Here is a 23,341-nt window from a genome sequence, read left to right as displayed (position 1 = left end):
CTTGGTTTTTCTCTTTGACATTGAGTTCAGAGTCCTAAAATGACTTTAAACTTTCTGTTTGCTTTGACAAATTATCACCTATTTATTAGTGGCTGATTTATCTTTGGTACTGCAATTTCACACGGTTTTCATATACAAACAGAAGAGATTGGGGGAAAAAACTCTTATTAAAGAGTATGAGCTTCCCACTCCCTTTTGTGATGAACAGGTTATCTTTACTTTATGGTAAACGGCTTTCTCAAAATTCATGAGATAATTCACAAATAGTGCAAAACCCAAAGCACTTTGTTCACCCTGCTGGTTCTGAAGGTTCAGAACTCACGTTTGAAAGCAGTGAGCAGCACCCACGAGCCATGTGCTATTGATTAAGCTTGCTCCGCAGCGATGGATCCCATCCCATCGCAGGCTCACTTGCCACGGCCACTCTCCCTCTTCCACCTCTGTACCGCCGACAATCCTGAGACTCTGACCTGAAGTTGTTCTTCTCGTCCCGCAGCCTTAGAAAGAGATGATGTGTTAATTCGCTGTTATTTTCAGTATCAAATTGTGTTTCTACATCCCAAATTTCTCATACTTTGTTTTCCAGTAATATTAAACATCCTATCATGGGCTAATCTTTTTGTAAACTCGACTGCTTCATTTAGTTAATTCCCATTCCTCTTGTAATATTGTAAGCAACCTAATCTCTGATCTCTCCGAGGATGCCGTCTTATCTAGTTCCCTGCCTCAAAACTGGATTAGTTATGACCTTCTAGATGCTTCCTGTTATGGTTTGAGTCTAGAATGTCCTCCAAAAGCTCCTGTATTAGGCAATGCAGCAATATTCAGAGGTGCAATGCTTGGATCCTGACTTCAAATGAGACCAAAGCCCTCTTGATCCAGTTTGTAATTATTTGAATGAACTAGTGGGAAAGAAGCCAGGAGGGAGAGAATGGAGGAGGTGGGTCACTGTGGACATGGACTTAGGGACTATATCATTCCCTGGCCCTCTCCTACCTCTCTATCTACTCCCTGCCTCCCTGAGCAGAGCGGCTTTCCTCTGTCATGACCTTCTGCCATGTTGTCATCCCAAGCCAGAGCAGTGGGGCTGGCCAGTCTAGGATGAGAACCCTGAAACTGTGAGCCCAGATAAGCTTTTTCTTCTCTAAGTTGTTCTTGTCAGGTATTTTAGTCACAGAGATGCAAAGCTGACTAAACACACTCACTTAACAATAACAACAGCACACTCCATGTGTGTGCATTGTATGTTTGTGTGTATATACACATATATGTACTTTATTTCTCAACATTGCTTATAACAGAGTTTCTTGGCACGACTCCTGCTTTGTACCATATAATTCTTTGTTGTGTGTAAACAGCTGTCTGTGCATCATAGAATGTTCAATAGGAGCCCCTGACTAAACATACAAGACGTTAGAAGCACTCTGCCTTATCATCAAGACAAAAATGCCAGAGTGGGGCATGACACCCTGGGCAGTAAAACTGCCCTTGGTTCCTGCATTAGTCTAATATATCTAAGCCTATTAAAGTATGAGTGGTTTGAGGGAGGGATTGTATCTTATCCATTTTGTGTTTCTACTGTTTAACACACCACATAGAAAGTTCTCAGTAAATACTGGTGGCAAGAATATTTTCCATTTAGATAATGAAAGAAATTGTGTGTGTGTGTGTGTGTGTGTGTGTGTGTGTGTGTGTGTGTGTTACTGGGGGTGGAACCCAAGGGCTTTTCTACCTCTGGGATAAACTCCCAGATCTATTTTTATACTTTATTTGGAAACAGAGTCTCACTAAGTTGCTGAGAGCCTCACTAAGTGGCTGAGGCTGGCTTCAAACCTGTGCGATCCTCCTGTCTCAGCCTCCATAGCGCTGGGATTTTAAGCATACACCACCACGCCTGGCAAAGTTTTATGTTTAGTTGAGTTTGAAAATTAATCAGTAATCTGAGCTAGTGGGTAGTATATTTCCTTCCATTTGTTAAAGATAAATGTAATAAATACTAATTTTATAATTAGTAGAGATGTATTATCTAAATCATGGTGAGGTTCTCTGCTAACAGGAAGGGAAGAACCAGGCCTAGAGCTAGCACTTTTTAAATTCCAAATATAAGTAAAAATATTGTCTAGGCCATTATAATTTAATAAAAATTTACCTCAACCCCATAACTGCTTGCAATTTTCATATTATAAAGTTAATAACATCAACGAAATTTTATTTAGCATACAGTGACAGTTTCTGCCTCTAGTTGAAAAATATCAACTTTGATATAATCTTTAGAAATTTTTGTGGGCATATTTTATAGACATATGCAAATAGGACAATGATACGTGAACATCTTTTGCCCCTTCTTTAAGAGCTGTAGGACTTACTTCCACTACACACGGCCACAGACCCTTCCACTCCACAGTTCTCTCAATTGTGCTATTCCTAAGTGTGCTTCAGAGATAAGGTGAGGCACACGAGCCAGGAGCAAATCAATCACATTTTACTCTAGCCTATAATATCAACACAAAGTAAGCATAAATGATAAGAGTGTTGACCTGTTATATTCAGTAAATATAGTAAACTTACAATGGTTCAGATAGTTGTCTGATTCTGTCTTGTTGATTTCTGAAATACACGGAAACAGTGAATTTAACAAGCTCGGCACATTGGAATTACACTATAATTTGAGTATTTCAAACACTACTCACACTAGTAATTTAAAATTCAACATTTTCACTCAGAATTACATCAATTTTTGATAAATAAAAGCATGTAAAAATTTGAGAGAGAGAGACACCATGGAAGTAAAAAAAAAAGCCTTATATTTTAGTACTTGTAGCAACACTTTTTCGCTGGTGTTTTTATTTTGCACAAATTATGTAGCTGTACCTATGACAGCTGAAGCTTCCTTTCTAAGTAGGGTGACTGACCATCAGTTTGGGCTTCTCCTTAGATCTATCAACTTCCATATTAGCACTTTTTGTTCATTCTGTTTGTCTCCTATTACATAGTTTCTAGTGTTGCCATCTTTATTACTGTATTCACTAACCACATGTGGTCAGGAAGCTCCTAAAATGTGGCTGGTCTAACTTAAAATGTGCATCAACATAAAATGCACAATAGATTTCAATGCCTTACTTGTAAAGTATACGAAAAGTAATTGTAAATAAGTTAAATTTTTCATTAGTAAGTGGTCTAAGGAAAGAAGCTATGACAAGGTATATTTGTGACATTTCAAAGCAAATATCTGGGTGGTATGAACTTTTCCATACATTGTACTCACAGGATATAAAATGGATGCAATAAGAGAAAAACGAGGGATACCCAAATCCATTTTCTCCATTTATTGCATTCTATAACCAAGGTATAAGGTCCAATATAGAAGAAACTGCCCAGGAATGAATGACAAACATACATGGGAGCCACATGTTTAGCAATTTTAAAGAAATCTAAAAATTTTAAAAATCAGTGCCCAAATTCTAACATGGAATTGTTCTGTATAAGAGAAATAAGCAAAAATTTTAAAATATTAACTTACTTTTAACTTCAACTGCTTTAGGGTTAACTTTAGGGGTTTCTGCAGAATTTTGCAGCCTGTTATGTAGAACATGTTTAACAATATAATTAATGGCTCCAGGATCCTCAGTTGAACGTATTTTAAAAATCAGCAGCATATGAGCCAAAACTTCATGTTCCTCTGGACTATGTATGGACCAAAAAACAAGGGAGAAAGGGGGTGGGAAGAGGGGGAAAGGGAGTGATAAACAAAGAAGAGATGGCTGGTTTATTTATGGTAATATCACAATTTTTTCTTTATTATTCACTTGAAACATACACATATTCATAAATGTTTTCTTCTATATCCCTGTTGTTTATTATGCACTCAGCCACCCTAATGGTAAGGTATTCCTGTGTTACCATCGAAAAGTCTTGTCAAGTGTATGACTAGTAATATAAAGACACTTATCAACCACTCAAAATTATCAATTTTATTTTGTTTTTTATTTTGTAGTGAAACTACTGATTGAACCGAGGGGCATTCTACCTGAAAACTACACTCCAAGCCCTAATATTTAGTCTTTATTTTGAAACAGAATCTCACTAGGTACCTGAGTCCGGCCCTGGTGACAAATCTGCTCTCCTCCTACCTCAGCCTCTCAAGTACTGTAATCACAAGTGTGTGCCACCACACCCAGCTAAAATTACCAAATATAATGTATGGTAAATATAAAATGCATGGTACTGCTGGCTTTCAAGTTTAATTCCTATGACTTAAATCCACCCACCTCTTTTTTTACCTTCAGGCTCTACAAACAACTCTTAATCCTAAGGCTTTTAAAATGCTTCACTGAATTTTAAGTGTTTATGTGATTGCATTTTCAAGACAGAGAATTAATGATATATATATTTGTTCTCAAGAAAGAGTACTAATTCTATTTATATGTGTATTTTTATTTACCCGAAAATCATCCTGCCAGCTACTCTACCCTCTCCTTTTCAGTCAGTTTCCATATAACTCACTCCTCACAATACACTGCATCAATTATTACTTCCATAAAGTGCAAATGAGAATATAAGTGAAAGTCTTGTTTTAGGAGGTTGGTTTTATTTATTTACTATAAATTTTTATACCCATCCACACTGACATAGGATTTGCCACTTTTATAAATTAAATATTCAAATGCATTCTTTTGTTGGGTGGTACTACAATCCAAGTGTCCATTAGTAAGACATTGGCTAAATTAACATGCACACACACTTGTAATAAAATATTATATAGGGAATTAAAGAATAAAATAGACCTACATACAGTCACTGGAATGCTGTTCATGAAAAAAATTTCTTAAGAGTGTAAGAAATGATCCTTATTCCTTAAAAAATATTCTTTATTTCTAGGAATGGAACTGTTAGATGCTTTCACTTTATATTTTTTATAAATAATACTGTTACTTGAATTTTATAAAATTTTATTTTGCTTTTGTAATCTACAAAAAATAGGACTCTAAAGAGATAATTTTTATCTATCTCAAACCTTTTCACTGCTTCAGCAACCCTGTAACATCAGCTATTTAATCCTTCTTTCTCTTAAACTAGTTCCATTCTGGCTGGGTTATAAAATCAAAAGCAAAACCCTCACTACCCAACTACTTAATTTATTGCTCATGCTTTTATACAGCAAGCCTTCTTGAAAGAATAAATTACACTGTGCTTCATATTTACTTCCTTACAGTCTGCTTCGCTCCTTTGTCTCCATTTTCTTTTTTCTTATTTATTTGTTTGTTTGTTTGTTTATTATTTATCTATTTGGTACCTGGGATTGAACCCAGGGCATTCTACCTCTGAGCTACACATTCAGTCCTTTTTATTTCAAAATGAGATTTCGGCTAACTTGCTGAAGCTGACCTTGAACCTGCAATCCTCTCAGCTTTATGAGTACTGGAATTACAGGTGCACGCCATCACCCCTAGCCATTTAGTTGATTTCCTAATGGAACACTAATGGCCTCTTGTTAACATAGCCAGCAGACTCTTTTGTGTTAGGTGGGATCAGGAATATTTAATGCTGGCCACTTGCTCCTTGAAGCTTCTTATCTTTATCATCAGTGATAAAAAAATTGCAAAATTTTTTCTGCCACTTCTCTAAAATGGCTTCATTTTTTTCTGTCCCCTTAAATATTACTATCTTTCAAGCTTTTGATTATCTCTCTTTTTCTTTTGCATTATCCTTTCCCTGAGAATTTTATACCCAGGTTCTCTAATATTTTTAGTTGACAATTAGCGTGTGTGTGTGTGTGTGTGTGTGTGTGTGTGTGTGTCTTCAGCTCAATACTCTTTTCTTCCAGCAGGTCAGACACATTTTTCAGGCTCCTCTAGTATTTTAACATTTCTTAAACTGACTATGTTTCCAATAAACTCATTCTTCTTGTTATTGCAGTGAAAGAAAGAATAATGATTAACAGTAATGACAGTACTGTGATTAAAAAAAGTAAATAAATTGGAAAATGATTTGGAAAAGAGAATTGATAGAACCTGGTTACTTTACGAAATCTGAGAGGCCTGGGAAAGAAAGATGTGTATGATGAATTCCAAATTTCTTGGTACTATAATTATATTCTCTTTGAATTAAGGAATTTTCTATGGAATTTCCTGTGAAGGTATGCATAGAAAGGCATGTTATAGCGATCAAGAAGATAGTTCAGACTGGAGATAAAATGTTTCATTCCTGTAGCGTATAAAGCCAAGTAGAGAGAGTGAAAATGTAAAGATCAAAGAAGAAAGGTAGATCTGAGAAAAGATACTATCTCAAATGCCAGAGCATACAGAATTTTTAGGAGAAAATGGTCAAAGTAATGCTTCAGACATGTCAACTAAGCAAGAGTTTGGGAGGTAACTCTTAATAGTTTTGCCATTGAAATAATAATGCAAATAGTTATTCTCCTAATTTTTGAAAACTACAAATAATTTCTGTTAAGAAATATTTTAGATCTTCACATTTTTGTTAAAGTGTTATGTTCTGAACTTGTCTGTTGACAGTTAATTAACAGATCTGAGATCTTCTTAAATATTTAGAACATAAAGAGATAAAGTAGAAAAGGTAGATAAAATTGATAAGGAAAAGAGACAAAAGTTGAAGACAAATCTCATTTCCTCCAATGTTTACAGAGGTTACTACTACTAAACCAAAGGATATGTGTTAAATCCCTAATAGTTTGAGTTTCCAAAAAAACAATTTTAGAGCATCAGTACTGACTACACCTCTGTCTCCAGCAAGCATTTTGCAAATGCTCACTTTCAGATTTAGAGAATGAGTAAGGGACATTGTAAGCCATGACTTACACATGATCAGGGTCAAAGAAAAGTTTGTTGAATACATATTAATATTTTAAAACATATATTTCAGAGCAGGTTAACAGTGTCAGTCTTAAATTAAATTCAAAAGTCAGTATTTTAGTTCTACATACCTGAACTTGAGAATGTGAGACTTGACAAGTTCTCCCCTTAATGGATATTTATGAAATGCCTTTTTCACCTGTTCAAAAAAAATACTTGAACTGTGTCACCAAGAAAAGCTAGGGAAATGGGTCATAAGAGGAACTCTAGATGAAGAAGGAGATTCTGTAGATGAGGCAATAATGCAACCTAACTGAGCGGATGGGAGGGGGGAAGAGGGAAAATCTCCAATTCTTATGATATACTTTAACAAACATATCAATATCAATCACTAAGCCAAACATGAGAAGGAGGGAGGGAGAGTTAATGGGGTGGGAACTGTATAAGGCTAATTGGGTGATGTGTGCATGTATGTCTTCACCATCTTGCATCCCATTAAGTTGTATGAATACAATGCACCAATAAAAAAGAAGTATGTTAAAGAAAAAAAATTTTCTGAAATTCTGCAAGTTAACTCAAAGCTGTAGAAAATTTTAAAAAGAAAGAAAGACAAAACAAGAAAACAGGGACTAACATTTCGCAGTGTGCTGAACTTGAGGAGTCTTTCTTAATATTTGACCGAAGGGTTTCAACTGAACTCTGACTTGGGAATGGTAGGAGCTAGGGAGCCATAAAGAAACCAGAAGTGACAGCTGCCAGAGCATTCAGAAAAATATCAAGAAAAATTAACATGCTGTTTCTGGAAAAGTAAAAGTAAATAGTCATTTGCTGAGGTAAAGATTTTACCATAGATATATAAAGGAAATAGAATAATTCTATCAAGTGATAGTGGGGTCATAGCAATGGGTACATAGCAGTGCCAAGTGGTTATCAAACACATTAAAAAAAAACTGTACACTATTACCCTGGAAATGCACCTATGTAAGCTCTCCAGGTACTCATAGTAGGGCATGTATGAATGACAATGTTAACAAACACATCTATGACCTATGAGGTTTATTCTAGTAAGATGGAAAAGTGTATTTTGTGGAGATATTTCTTACTGCTATAAATAAGAATGCTAGAAGCCAGGCGTGGTAGCACATACTTGTAATTTCAGCATTTGGAAGGCTGAGACGGGAGGATTGTGGGTTCGAGGCCAGCCTCAGCTGCTTAGTGAGGTCCTCTGTAAATTAGTGAGACCCTTTTTCAAAATACAAAAATAAAGCCGGGCATGGTGGAGCACGCTTGTAATCCCAGCATTTGGGAGGCTGAGACTGAAGGATCGCGGTTCGCAGACAGCCTCAGCTACTTAGTGAGGCCCTCTGCAACTCAGTGAGACCTAGTTTCAAAATAAAGAATAAAAAATAGGGCAGGGAGTGTAGCTTGGAGGTCAAATGCCCCTGGGTTTCATCCCCAGACCTGCAAAAAATAAATAAATAAAAAATAAGGCTGGGGGTCGTACCTTGGAAATAGAATGCCCCTGGTTTCCATCCCCAGTACTAAAGAAAAAGAAAAATGCTAGAGAACTTTTTCTTTTCTCAGTACCAGAGATTGAACCCAGGGTCTTAAACAGATAGGCAAGTGAGCTACATCTCCAGATCTTTTTTTATTTTTTATTTTGAGACAGGATCTTGCTAAGTTTCCCAGGCTGACCTCCAATTTGAGATCCTCCTGCCTAATCTACTACCTGAGAAACTAAGATTATAGTCGTGTGAAAACACAAACAGATTTGGTTTTTTAAATTAGGAATTTAGATAAGTAACTATTTTAAGTGTTTCTGTTTTCAGTGTGTGAATGTTTACCAGACATTAATGAATTAATTAATTATGGTCATTAATTAACAGAAACAATGCATCTTTTTTCTTTATTATATTTCATAGAGTCCTGAGTAGGCAGTTCCTAAATTATAAAACAAATCAGCACACTACAACTAAATCCTATAAATAATTATTTACTTGAAAGTTTAAGTGTTTATTTTTATCAAATAATTTTTAAACTATTATTTATTTTTAAGTATTAAAGAGACATCTCTATATTCTTTTAGATTCATATCAATCCAAACAACATAGGAAAGAGATGCATTGTACCAGTACTGGGAATGGCCTAGGAAGATTTGGGAAAGCTCTGATTATTAACATTTTTCAAAAGAAAATAATTGATATATTTCAAAATAGTTGTGTCAAAATGGTGGCAGACATGGGTAAAGAAAGGACTTGATTTCTGCCTAAAACAGGCAGCTATTCCAATGTAAATTAACCTAGCTCAAAGTAATTAACAAGTCAATAGAGGAGAGCTAGGGCTTCCTCTATCTAAAGACAGATCTTAAGAGGAGAACTAGGCCTTTATTTAAAGATAGATCTACATGATGATTTAGGAAGGATGGAGCAGGTTTTGACCTTGCCCTTCATGAAAGAAGACACCTTGCCATACCTTGCTGAGGGAGGTAACTTACAGGGACATTCACTACGTCAGAATCACGTAAACAAGATGGAGGTCATGGGTATAACAAATCCGATCCACTTGCAATCCCTTTGGTGTATTCATTTCAAGTCACCCCTCCATGCCAGTCTGGTATGGAGCTGTATTTCTATTTTCTGTATTTCTATCTTTCTAATAAACTTCTTTAAATCTTCAGCAACTGTCCAAGCTATGCATATTTATTCTTAGCTTAGGACAAGAACCCACGGTTTTATTTCTGTTTTTAGTCTTTTTGGTTTTGTTATGGGTTGGGGGAAAGTGTATCTGAGACCTTAGCAGGGGTTCCCGGGGAACGGTTTCAACAAACCATACTCTCCCCAAGTCCATAACATGCATCTTTTCTCGACTTTTTATGTTTTGGAACTTAACTTCTTTTCATTTATTCTTATATATGCATTTAGTTTAAAGAAGAGTTTTCTCATATATTCTTCTGATTGGCTGTTTGCAGGTACAAATGCAACCAGGATTTGACCTCCTCAGCAAAGTGTCCAAATGTTCTGACTTCCATTCTACTACCTTTTCTAGGGGCAGGAGGAGTGTACATTCATGCTATGGTTTGGATATAATTTGAGTGCCTCCCAAGTCTTCATGTTTTGAAATTTATTCCTCATTGTATTAAAAGGGTGCACATTTAATCTGACATTTTCAACTTATTTAGGATTAGATAAAGTTATTTTAGTGCAGCCCTATGACTGAATCTTGGTGGCTATAAAAGAAAGACAGAGAGAGAAATAGAGAGCCAGGTGCAGCATGCCTATAATCCCAGTTACTGGGAAAGCTGAAACAGGAGGATCACAAGCTTACACTCAGCCTGAACAATTTAGTGAAACTCCATGTCAACATAAAAAGTTTTTTAAAAAGGCTGGAAATAAAGCTCAGTAGCAGAATTTCCCTGGGTTCAATTCCTATTACTGTAATAGCAAAAGTGAAAAGAAGGCAAACTGGAAAGAAAGGAGAAAAACTATAGTTTTAAAATTTAGAAACTTTATTATCTATACCCTGCAAGGTCAATTCTTTCTTGGGGTAATCACAATGGCCCATCTGGCTTGTCCTTTCTTAGGCAATAGTGCTCAATAGGCCCAAACTTTTAAAATCTTAATGGCCTATCTCTGCACCTGAATTCCCTGTGTGGAAAACAACGGATCCCTCCCAAAAGTCTGACCTTGGATGGAGATGCTACCTTGTATACCCAGATAAGCTAACCACAAGTGTCTGCTTCTGTAAATCTGCTTGCTTATTTTAGCATAATAGATGGATCACCCCCTTGTGATTATAAACCCCTATCCGGGGGCAAGTGGGCACACCCCTCCAGTCAGATTTCTAGTCTGAGGGTACTGCCAATGGCCAGCTAATAAAGCCTTCAATTGGCACTTTCCCTTGGACTCTTGAGTCTCTCATTTCTCACTAAACCTGTATACAACAATACAAAGAAGAAAGAAAGCGAAGAATGAGAGAAAGAAAAAAAGATTGAGCCAGGCGTGGTGGCGCACGCTTGTAATCCCCGCGCTTGGGAGGCAGAGACAGGAGGATCGCGCTGGCTTAGGTGACCCTGTTTCCAAATTTGAAAAATGTAAAAATAGGTCTGGGAGTGTAGCCTGGGGGTAGAAGGGCTTCCAGGAACCCCAGTACCACCAAAAAAAAAAAAGAAAGAAAAGAAAAATGATTGAGAGAGAGAAGAAGAGAGAGAAGAAGGGAGAGAAAGAGGGAGGAGAAATAGAGAAGGGAGGAAGGGAGGGAGGGAGAGAAAGAAGGAAGGCACTAACATACATATGTGCCGTCCCTATTGCCATGTGATGCACTGGGCCACCCTTACAACTCTGCCAGCAAGAAGACCATCATCGGATGTGACCCCTAGAACTTGTACCTCCTTACCTGTAAACGAAATAAGCCGGTTTATTTAGCTTGCCTCAGATATTTCATTATAATAAAGAAAACAAACTAATAGAGGTCACTTCAAGTCTATTCTTATTCAATATTGGAACTGGAAGATAATCTGGAAGTTATATAATTTAACATCTTAACTGTTGTATGAGGAAGTTGGTCCAAAATGAAAAAGTGATGTGCCAAAGGATACATCACTGACTAATAAAAGCTATTAGAAGTAGCTGTCCCAACTTCTAGATGTGTGGATTTTTTGTCATTGTTGTTGTATGTTTTTGTTCAGTGCTGGGGATTGAACCCAGGAATGTTATACCTCTGAGCTATGCCACCAGCATTTTTTGTTTTGAAATGGATCTCATTAAAATGTAGAGACTGGCCTCGAATCTACAGTCCAACTATTTCAGCCTCCCAAATACTGGGATTACAGGCATGCACCACTGTGACTTGCCCCCTAGTTCAGTGTTCTTTTCATCACATGATACCACTAAATATCTCACAGACTATCACACACAAAAAGCAAATTGTTCTTTAAGTAATCTGATAATGAAGACAATTCATCACACAGGCCCTTGTTCATTTACCCTATTCTACTAGTTTTTCTAGTTTCTTAAATATTTGATTCATCTCTCAGAATGAATGCTGATGCCTGAGAGAACAGAATTCATGAATTTTCTATAGACGTATACATTAAAAAGTGGACCAAAGTTAGGTATTTTTAAACCTAAAATACTATTCAGTTATGGGTTTTGGCAAACTTTGGCTCAGAGTTTCTTCTAAAGGAAGTCTAGGATATAACAACCATATTTGGGCCATCCTCACATTCCTAGCATTTCTGGACTGCTAATGTTACATTAGCAGCTGGGCATGGTAGCAAACACCTGCAACCCCAGTACTTAAGAGGCTGACACAGGAGTATTTCAAGTTCAAGGCAGTCTCAGCAATTTAGCAAGAATCTCAGCAACAGAGTGAGATCCTATTCAAAATAAAAACTAAGAGAGTGGGGCTTGGTGGTGCATGCTTGTAATCCTAGCATTTGGGAGGCTGAGACAGGAGGATCCAGGCTCATGGCCAGCCTCAGCTACTTAGTGAGGCCCTCTGCAGCTCAGTGAGACCCTGTTTCAAAATAAAAAGAATAAGAAATAGAGCTGTGGGTGTAGTTTGGAGGTAGAATGTCCCTGGGTTACATCCCCAGTATCATAAATAAATAAATAAATAAATAAATAAATAAATAAATAAATGAAGGAAGACTGGGTGTATACCTCAGAGGTAGAACACCCCTAGGTTCAATATACACTACCAAAAAAAAAGAATGTTGTACTAGCTAATGAATGGTCATATGGTCACTAGGAAGAATATAAATGTATAGATCAGCCTTTGCATGGCATATTATGCTAAGCCACATATCGTTAGTTTTGCTTTATATCCCTCTTACTATTTTGAAAGGTATACAAAGATTAGTTTAATGGCTATTTTAGAAGCTAGGATACTAGAACATAAGGTTAAAAAAAAGTGACAGCATATATTCTAAAAGTGGATAAGAGAAACTGCTTACCATTGACTCGAGTTTATGGCACATTTCTGTGAAATTTTTAGAAGCCTCTCTTCCAAATTCCCCATATTTTTTGTTACTTGTGAATGGCAATGTGCTATAGTAATTGTAGGTCTTCCTTTGATCTAAAAGGAAACAGACACAAAAACCATCATACTTTTTATCAGATGTATGAAAACCATTATTATTTTTCCATTTGGTGGTTGTTAGAGTCTGACAAAGGCAGAAAGGAATGCCCCAACCCCAGGTCATCATCCTGTTCCATCTTATCTCAGAACAAAAGACAACATTCGTCATCATATGTTTTAGAATGTAAAAGCTGTAAGAAATGTCTGGTGGTCCTGGAGTACTATACATGTAATGCACTAGAGCTATGGGCTTGTTATTCATGTCTTATCCTTTCCTGAATAACCCACAAATGATAGCAAGTCATGCTATTGGAATATACAAACAGAAATGGATTCAGAAGCTTCCCCAGGCTGCTTTTTTTATATTCCAAAAGTGGATTTCCTCTCTAGTTCAATAAATGACACATTGATTTTGGCCACAAGGAATCTAGTATGAGCAAATTTATTTGGGATGAAGAATGAAATAAGGGTAGGAGTTAAAATGTTAAGGATTTGGTAAATAGGAATTTAGGGAGTCAGAGCTGCCAATTGGCATAGCCTTCTAGGGATAATATTGAGCTTCACCTTGGTCCTTGGTTTTACCTGTGTGAAATATTTGGTTTCACCTGGGTCTCATTTATATTTTCCCACCAGATACAGGGGGTGTCTTGTCTCATTAGTCATTGTCTCCACTCTACAATCAATTTCAGCAGCCACCTTTTGGGATTACTGAAGAGTTCATGTGGCAAAACGTTTTCCTCTACTCTCTTAAACACTAAGCAAGAACAGAGGCTTCAAGGACTCTTTTATTCATTTAATGAATGTTAATTCCCACTACTTTTCTGTGAAAGAAATTATGCCAAGCATGAGCATAAGGAATATAGTTGTAACCAAAACAACTGTGTATTGTTATCATTAAAAAATGGACTGTGCCTTATCCAATCTTCATCTCTCTCCTCTTCTCTGTTCCTTCTTGTTCTTTTCCTCTTCATCTAAATCCCAGAGAAAAAAGGAAACTAGCCGATGTCCCAAGCATATTCATATACCTCATTTACTTTACAATAATACCCCATGGGAAGGCTGTGTTACCCACGACTAGGGGGTTTCAGCCTCAGAAATGTAAAATACTTGCCCAAATCCAAAGGAATATAGCCAGAAAAGATAACCGACTTTCCAGCCAAGGGTTAACTCCTAAAGCACAGACTTCTTTTCAACTAAGCTTCTTGAAGGGTGTGAAGGCATTCATTGAAGTTACAAGTTTTTAATTTAAAATGTATGTAAAAACTAATGGTAAATACAAGGATGGTGGCACACACCTATAATCTCAGTACTTGAGAGGCTGAGATGAGAGGATCACAGATTCGAGTACAACCTTGGCAAGATAGCAAGAATCTCAGCAACTTAAGGAGATTCTGATTCACAACAAAAAATAAAAAGGTCTGGGGTGTAGCTTGGAGATGGAATGACTGTGGGTTCAGTCTTCAGTAAAATAATAAAAAAAAAAAAAACTCTTGACAAAAGAACACCCAGACACCCAGAACATCTAGAAGTTTTGGTAGGACAGAGAAGAAAGTTGCTTGTCAGATCTGCCAAGGTCTGAGAAGTGGGGATGATCAGAGGAGAAGGATGGCAGGCAGAAGACACTGACGTTTAGGATCTCCTGAGCATTGGTGGCCTAAGAGAAGGACAAGTGAGGTTTTGTTCCTCCTCCATCCCTCCTCGCCTACCTCCCCCTGAATGAGCTAGTCCTGAGAAACCAGGGTGACAAGAAAGGCAGGCAGGTCCCTGGCAATATACATAATTTCAAGTAAGCTTTTTGTTCATCAAAATACTAAAAACTACTTAACTGTCTTTGTAAACTACTATTCTATTATGTTTGCTTTATAAAAAAAAAAACTGCCTCATAGTTAACTATAACTTACTGTGTGGCTACATTCATTGTTCTAGAATGCTGCTTCTCAAATTATAATGTAAAAATGGACCACCTCTGGATCCTCTGAAAGTGAAGATTCTGGCAGATTAGATCTAACGTTAGACCCGTGTGTGTGTGTGTGTGTGTGTGTGTGTGTGTGTGTGTGTGTGTGTACTCAGTCTTATTTTATTTACTATTTGAAACAAGGTCTTCCTAAGTTGCTGAGGGTCTTGCTAAATCGGTGAAGCTGTTCTGTCTCCACCTCCTATGTACAGGCATTTGCCACCATACCTGGATAAATTTTGTATTTTTTAACATGGTCCCAGGTAAGGCTGCTGCATATGGTATTTAGTCACCCATTAAATTGTAAAGCTCTAGAGAAGAGGATAACAGACCCTCCCGTATCCTTAGACCTAGTTTTGTATGAACTGTTGGATATTATCTGTCCTCAATATTTTACTTTGTTCTTTATTTAAACCAGATACTAAATTTTAAAGTATATTTTCAGCTTTCAGAATTATAGTTTGTATAAGTATTGAAAAATATTACTGGGAATATTATCAGTAATAAATTAAGGATGAATGTGAGTTTTTGATAATTTTCTAACCAGTTTGTGATTTGGTAACTTGCAGTGATGTCACACATTAACAGATTTATCTTCTGAATCTGTTTCAGAAGATACCCAAATCACAGAGGGGTAGAAATGGAGACACTCGGGCATTGGTCATAATTACAACAGTCCTGGGATTGGTGAAATAAAGGTCAAAATTATGTTTTTCCAAATCTGATTACCTTTATCCGTATCTATTTTTGCAACTGGTAGGTTTGTTTTGGTGATTTTGGCATCCAGGGCCTCAATGCTCATTGTTATATCTACTCTGTTGTTAGTTTGTATTCCCAGAGGGTAGGTCACAAGTATAAGACAGTAACACTCATTGCAATAATCATTGTTTATTCAGGTGCACTGTGTGGGAAGTGGAAGTTGTGTGTTCCATATTTCTGAACTGCTTCTCCAAACAAGAGGATACAGAAACTGGTTACTAGAGAAATATTGCCAGATTTTTACTGTATACGTATAAATAAGGATTATCATCTTTAAAACTTGGCTTGGAAAGAAGCAAAAGAGAAGTAGCAAGGTATATTTTCTCTTACTAAAGGCCCTGGCATTTCTTATAAAGTCAAATAATCCTAAGAAAACACCATGGGCATGACTTACTCATTTTCATCACTCAGCATTCAATAAACATTCATAAACCACCCAATTTGTACCAGAATTCTGCAAACTTCTGGAAATACAAAAATAAGGAACTATAATTTCGAGCATCTATGGGGAGAAATCATGATGCTTACAATATAACAACACTCTGAAATATTCACAAGAGATCAGAAAAATTGTAAAATGTTTAAGCAATTTGTTTTTATTAAAAAGAGCATACCAGAGAAATCTCTGTCCTCAAAATTAGCATATCCCACACCCCAAACTTAAATAATTGCATGTGAAAAAATTTTACTATACACACCAAGTCTCTGTTTTAATGTATTTTCTTTAAACTACCCAGAAGTGATCCACCTTGCTTTGGAAATTGAGATTGGTTTTGTGGGGATAGTGGAAAAAAATAATCAGATTATAGATTACTCTTTTCTCTTTATAGGAAAGCACCTTCAGCAATTTTCCAATTAAATTAGAATCAAGTGGTTATCTTCTATGAGTTCAGAGCCTTGAACAGCAAAACATAATCTAGTCACGAAGGGAGATATTAAACTAACAGGTCATAGTTGAGTCAACTAATTAAACCCAAGGCAGAGTAAAAGGAAACTTAAGAAGAGTTGTTATACTCTGGAAGAATAGTTCTGAGTACCCTGGAGACGTTTCTAATAACATAGCAACCAGCAGTTCACGTGGCAGTGAGATATCTGATAACCGTAGAATGAACCTCTTCATAATTAACCTTCTCAGCATATCCTGTCCTCTTTAATCACAATTTATTCCAAGATAAAAATTTTAAGTAACAGAAATAAGCACTTATTCAACAATACACCACTGTGATCATTTTTACAACTTGTACAGAGAGAGCCTACTTCTCCATGAGCCTTGATTATTCAACTAACTTACTGGGATGTCAATATTTCGATGAGTTAGAATCATTTTAAATAATTGCCCCATGACCTAACACAAACTCAAAACAATGGATTCTAGCTAAGCTGTGGTCCTCCTATATTTAAGACTTGATTATCAGTTATTAATTAATATGAAAACTAACAAGTTATTCCCAGTAGGGAAGCATTACTGCATCAAAGATAGAAGAAAGAGTCCTTGCCTTGTGGGGAAAAGCAAGAAACAGAATGGGTAATGATTTCTTTGTCCTAATTATGCAAGTGAATCATCATAGTGAGTGAACAAAACTGAGGGAAATCAAAGCAGGAAAGTACAGGAGGAAATATTTGGGGTAAATCACATGATGCTAGGGCAACTCATACTTACTGTATCTCACATAGTGAACAGTGAGTCCAATGCACACTGCCAGGACAATCAGGGATATAAAGGTGATGAAGCCAATCACCCAGGGCTCCACACACGTTCTTTTCCTGGCCCTCACCACAGCTGGCCTGAGGAAGAGAATAAATAGATGGATTATATCTCAATGCACACCACATCTACTCCTTAGGCAAAAACAGGTATTTCTGGAGAATAAAGAATAGTATTCGGATGGTAGTACACTGTCTTGGTTTAAAATAAAACCTGGTCTTCACATGCTGAAGAGAATCCTGGATCTGGCTGCCTGAACTCAGGTAAGTAATTTGAGTTCTCTGTTCCTCAGTTTCCTCTTCCATAAAATGAAGATGATAGTAGTAGTGGGTATCAATAGGATCAGTATAAGACTTAGATGAAGACACTATATATAAACACTTGTGCTTGACATGTAGAAAGTGCTGTGTGTTAGCTATTTACTTCAAGCTGGCTTTGTATGAGCTATGGAGTTAGACACGGTAGGAGCTACATATTTTAAAGCCCATTTCTAGCACTTTAGACTTTTTAAGCACCATCTAAAATATATTACAGCTCAAACCATATTAGATTCCTAATAGCTTCTAATTTTCTTCTCCTTACAGATTTTTTATTTATTTCCAAACCAAACTTTGGTAATATATATAAGATAACACCAGAGTTCTCCTAAAAAAAATTTGTGAGCTAATATTTGCCTCTAAGCTTCAGTGATGTTATAGGAAATCCTTTCTGCATGTGATTTTTCTCAATTTTTCCAATTTTTTCCATCTCTGAGAAGACATGTTACAGAAGCATACTGATCAACCTTGGCTTTTTTGGTATGTAAGGTTGCTGTTCCCTTGAATTATAATGGTTGGTAAACAAACCCAAAGCCAGAGAAAATAGAATAATCAGTCTGACTAAGAAGTTTAACCATGATACCATTATTTTCTATTTCTAAGGTGTTTTTCTTGCCAGTAAAGTCACTGGCACATGCTTCTATTTTCCCAGAGAGCTACCTATCTAGTGCATGAAGACTGGAGGGAAATGTGATTCTTTTATAGATGGGTATTGAATCAGAAAAAAGAAGACTGTAAGTCCAATCCATTTATTACCGGATATGTGACTCAAACAGATCATTTAAATTCTGAGTTACATTTTTCCATCTACAAATAAGGCATAGGATACCCACTCTGTCTAAAACATTTTAAGGCCCCAGCTGAACTTGTGACAGCATAAACTTCCTGAAAACTGCAAAGGATTTCACAATAAATATTTTTTTGCTTATAAAAATCAAAAGGACTCATTATCTGGTGATACAGGACCAGGAGGGATGATATTGTGAAATAGACCTTGCACCCCATCATTACATCCTGGTGGTGCCTAGACACTAAATAGAGAACATTGTCACATAAGCTAATGGTGTCATCATCTCTACAGGACCCTGCTCCTGCTGAAAACACAAGGATGTAGTGCTAGGCTCCAGGGACTCTACTTGATCTCCTCCTTTGTTTCTATGATTTTCCCATGGGGCCTCGACCAGGGAAACATCATCTTCCCCTCTACACCCTCTTTCATCTTCATTTCTCCCTGGAGTGGGATTTAAAACACCTGTTCCTAGAATGTCAATTACCTGAATATAAAAATACTTCTCCATGAGGAATTTATTATTTTATGTGCAATTGTGCCTAAGAAGCTACCCAAACTGATTCCTGTCCCTTCATCTCTGAATGCTTGCTATTCATCTGTTGCAGAAGAAAGGAGATGCATATAGCAGACGTAAGCAAAACTTTGGAGGGAATAGAGGGAAGGAAGGACTTTTCTACTAATGTCAGTGCATGCCAGTAAATAATATGAATGTATCCTTATAGAAAACATAAAAAAAAAATCAAAAGCACATAACCGCTATGTAGAATGGTGAAATTTAAGGCAAGTTATGTTTGATTTGCAATAACTTTTAATCAAGACAGAAAAGTAATCATAGTCATTAAATTCATGAGGGTAAATATATATGTATTAACATAAAAAGGTCAATGATTCATTTAATGAAAAATATGCTATTCCATATCCTAGTCTTTATAAATAATAAAGCTACATAGGTGTGTATACCAAAATATATAAAAAATGATTAACAAGGTATTAGCAGTAAAAGCAGAATAAGAAAAAAGAAACTTTCATTTTAATGTATGTATGGTTTGGTTTTGTAGTAGATTTTTTAACAATCAATATCATAACTTTTGAATTAAACCAGAGAGAAGGACAAAGAAAGAGACATCCTTTGACCATGTTCACATTACTGCCTTGTCCAGAGTGCCCCTGGGCCTTTTCTTTTCTGGGCCCCACAACCCACAACTATTTCAGTGACATACATCTTTGGTGGCCTAGAAGGAAACAAAAGGAATATCATGGGACAAAGATAAAAAATCTAGTCCAAAACACTTAGAGTAGAAAATTATAAGAGTGCATTTCTGAGCCCTGCAACCAACTTATTAGTTATATAGTCTTATATGAGCAGGCTCAATTCTATTTTCCGTATGTAGAACACAGGGATTATATTTCCAAATTCCTAACCTGATGAGCTATGTACAGATAAAAATGACACAATATTTTAATACTTTGAGCTTCCAAATAAAAAAAAACGCATTGTACAAATAGCAAGAATGATTATCATAATTATTTTAATTGTTAATAATAATGACAAAGAGCACATTACCAAGATGTTTGTCATTTGAAACATGCTCTCTTCCTTTCTGGATCTTGTGGCTTTGTTTTTCAGAAATATATATATATATTTTTCTTTTTTCCTTACTTTTACATAAGTATAACTTAATTAATCTTTTGCTCAACAAGTGATTCAGTACTGTATTACTCAAAACTAGATAAGCTTAGTAATTACATTCAAAATATTAGTAAAATGAAATGTGATAGAATACTAGTAAAATGGAATATATCTGTGTTACATACCAACAAATACATGTTTAATGGACCTTCTACTGTACACAAACACTTGCCTGATCACTAGTTTCTTTCACCTGTTGAAATTTATCCAAACCTTGTGACTTAAATTCAACTTTGAATAGACTTACTGTATCTAGTACTTTTCATAGTATCAAATTACTTTCTTACTATAATTCCTTTTTTCCAATTCGGGGACATGAGTAATCAGTACAAAACAGGTGAATATAAGTTAACATATATGTACATTTTATTAGACCCAAATGGGATTAATAGTAATATGCCCAGTGATACATCATCATTATCATTTTTAATGTGCCATTAAAAAAAAAAAAAAAAACAATGCTGCCGGGCGTGGTGGCGCACGCTTGTAATCCCCGCGCTTGGGAGGCGGAGACAGGAAGATGGCGCAGGTTCGAAGCCAGCCGCGCTGGTTTAAGAGACCCTGTTTCCAAATAAAAAAGTATAAAATAAGTCTGGGAGTATGGCCCGGAAGTAGAAGGATTTCCAGGAACCCCAGTACCACCAAAATAAATAAATAAAAATAAAAAATAATAAAAAAACAATGCTAAGAAAAAAAAAACAGCAACAAAAGGGAAAGGTTCTATTTCAAATAAGTCCCATGGAAAGCACTGGAAGATGATGTCAAATTTCTCAGTGCTTCAAAAGAAAGTTTGCCAGAACAAGTTGCCAGAACAAGTGACACAACACTGCCACTATCTTTTGATCAATATGGGATTTCTGCTAGGCCTAGTGGTGTACCTATAATCTCATTACTTTGGAGGCTGAAACAGGACGATTGCAGGTTCAAATTCAGCTGCAACAATTTATTATTATTATTATTATTTTGTGTGTGTGTGTGTGGTACTGGGGTTCCTGGAAGCCCTTTTATCTCCGGGCTACACTCCCAGACCTATTTTATATTATTTGGAAGCAGGGTCTCTTAAGCCTGCGAGCTGACTACTAACCTGCACGATCCTCCTGTCTCCACCTCCCAAGCGTAGGGATTACAAGCATGCGCCACCACGCCCGGCTAGCTGCAACAATTTAGGTAGACACTCTGCCACTTAGCAAGGCCATGTTTCAAAATAAAAATAAGCTAGGCATAATGGTGCATGCCTGTAATCTCAGTACTTGCAAGGCTGACACAGGAGAAATACAGGTTTGAGACCAGTCTCAGCAACAAAGTGAGATTCTCAGCAACCAATCAAGACCCTGATTGAAAAATTTTTAAAAAAACAATATGTTTTAAAGGCTTGGGGTATATATAACTCAGAAGTAGAATGCTCCTGGATCCAATCCCCAGTACAAAAAAAAAAAAAAAATGGTAGGTCTCCAATTCTTTGTTCATTCTTCCTAATAGAAAGGAGCATTAGTCCCAGGTTTCAGCAGCTTAGTCCAACTGAGCTGCTTTAATGAACATATTCACAATCTTTGTAAAATTAGTGGTTCCAAAATTAGAATCAGATAAACATAATGGTGCACACCTATAATCCCAGTACTTGGGAGGCTGAGATAGGAGTATCCCAGTTTTAGACCAGCCTCAGGAACTTAGCAAGGCCCTCAACAACTTAGTGTGACTGTTTCTAAATAAAAAAATAAAATAGAGCTGGAGGTATATCTCAGAGGTAGAAAACTCTGAGTTAAATTCCTTGTACAGCAAGAAAACAATAACATAATTATTAATTACTATCAACTTCTTAAGCCAGAGTTCAGCCAACTTTTGTGTGAAGGTCCAGATAACAGCTCTCTTAAGCTTTAACTTTTTAGGCTATGGATTCTCTCCTGCAACTACTTGACTCTGCCATTGTAGCCATAGACAAAACACAGTCAAATCCACTTGACTTTGTTCTAGTAAAACTTCATTTCTGTAGACTAAAATTTAAATTTCTCATACTTTTCACCTGTCACAAAATATTTTTGCTCTTCTGAAGCATCTGTGTTGTAATTTACTGGCAATTGGCTTACAAAATAATCTACCAGTCAATGTTAATTTTGTTGGGAAATTATCATGATCTTTTTATGTACTAGTCTCACTCCCATGGCAAATCCAATAGAGTAGCTTCAGTCCCACTGAGCTTGATCTGGAAATTCTCACTAAAATTTCTACTCTAACTTGATGATGACAGATTTCTCTTCTGGTTCTCCAGTCTCTGACTCATTCCTCATTACAGAATGTTGTCTTTGTAGACAAGAAACAGACAAAAGCATAGACTGCCTTAAAACCATGTTGCCTCACGTATTCTAGCATTTCTCCCTTCCCTTGAGCTATTATATGAGCAGTTCCTGCTACTTCCTATGAGGAGTAACTAAGAGTCTTTTTTTTTTTTTTTTTTTTGCTTGATTCATAAAAGCCTGGTGTGTATTTGAGAGCCGATTCAAAAACTCCTTCTACTCTGATCACTCCATTCACTCCTGAGTATCACTGTGAGTGTGTATTTTGAGCTACTTGGGGCTGGGCCTGAACTTTATTTCTTTGTTCGCTCTCCTACCATATACTCAGGAAATGTTTATAGACGGAACTAAATTGAATGGATGTTAACAAAATTGAATCAATTATTTTTAATATCATAATATGGTTGTTGATCTCTCTTAATGTACTCAGAGTTCACCTTGGTTCTAAAAAAGAACTGGAAATATTACACATAAGGAGAGACATATCAGATATTGTGAAGAATAATTATTATTTAAGTAAAGCCTAATTTTAATAAAATGCTTCACATAGTGGTCAAGATTTTTGGTTTTTCAATTTTTAAATTTTGTACACATTTATTGGTATGTTATAGTTTCACATCGTACTGTAGTTCATGGTGATAGTGACATACATGTACACGTCACTGGGTGAGCTTTTCCCTGGCTTCCTCCCCACTCCTCCCTTCCCCATATATGATATTGGGATTGGCCTAAGTATTCTCACATTTGTACATGTTGTCAATGGAAGTGTTTCCTTCATTCGTGTTCTCTTTCCCCAACCCCAGACCACCTCCCTGGCTCCACTAGGGTTTCTCCCCCATTATCTAAAGTCCCTCTGGTATCCCGATCACTCCCCAGCTTCTGCATATGAGAGAAAACATATGAACTTTTACTTTCTGTGACTAGCTAATCTCACAACATTATTTA

At 36.5% G+C, this 23,341-nt stretch overlaps 1 protein-coding gene across 1 annotated transcript in view; it reads right to left on the bottom strand.

Annotated features, from left to right (window-relative positions):
* The window catches only part of LOC308264097 (transmembrane protease serine 11E-like), a gene marked incomplete at both ends in the record, with an annotated part of 106,832 nt that overhangs the window by 6,978 nt on the left and 76,513 nt on the right, over positions 1 to 23,341 (bottom strand). The window contains 7 exons of the mRNA XM_080697228.1: positions 323 to 497; positions 2,569 to 2,607; positions 3,521 to 3,684; positions 6,944 to 7,011; positions 12,766 to 12,887; positions 17,264 to 17,388; positions 17,522 to 17,675. Of these exons, the coding sequence (XP_080553354.1) occupies positions 323 to 497; positions 2,569 to 2,607; positions 3,521 to 3,684; positions 6,944 to 7,011; positions 12,766 to 12,887; positions 17,264 to 17,388; positions 17,522 to 17,675 (847 nt within the window). The remainder of the gene's footprint in view (positions 1 to 322; positions 498 to 2,568; positions 2,608 to 3,520; positions 3,685 to 6,943; positions 7,012 to 12,765; positions 12,888 to 17,263; positions 17,389 to 17,521; positions 17,676 to 23,341) is intronic.

The sequence above is a fragment of the Muscardinus avellanarius genome (assembly GCF_963383645.1).
Source record: "Muscardinus avellanarius genome assembly, chromosome: 6".
NCBI classification, from domain to species: domain Eukaryota; kingdom Metazoa; phylum Chordata; class Mammalia; order Rodentia; family Gliridae; genus Muscardinus; species Muscardinus avellanarius.
This window is presented reverse-complemented; position numbering and strand designations above follow the sequence as displayed.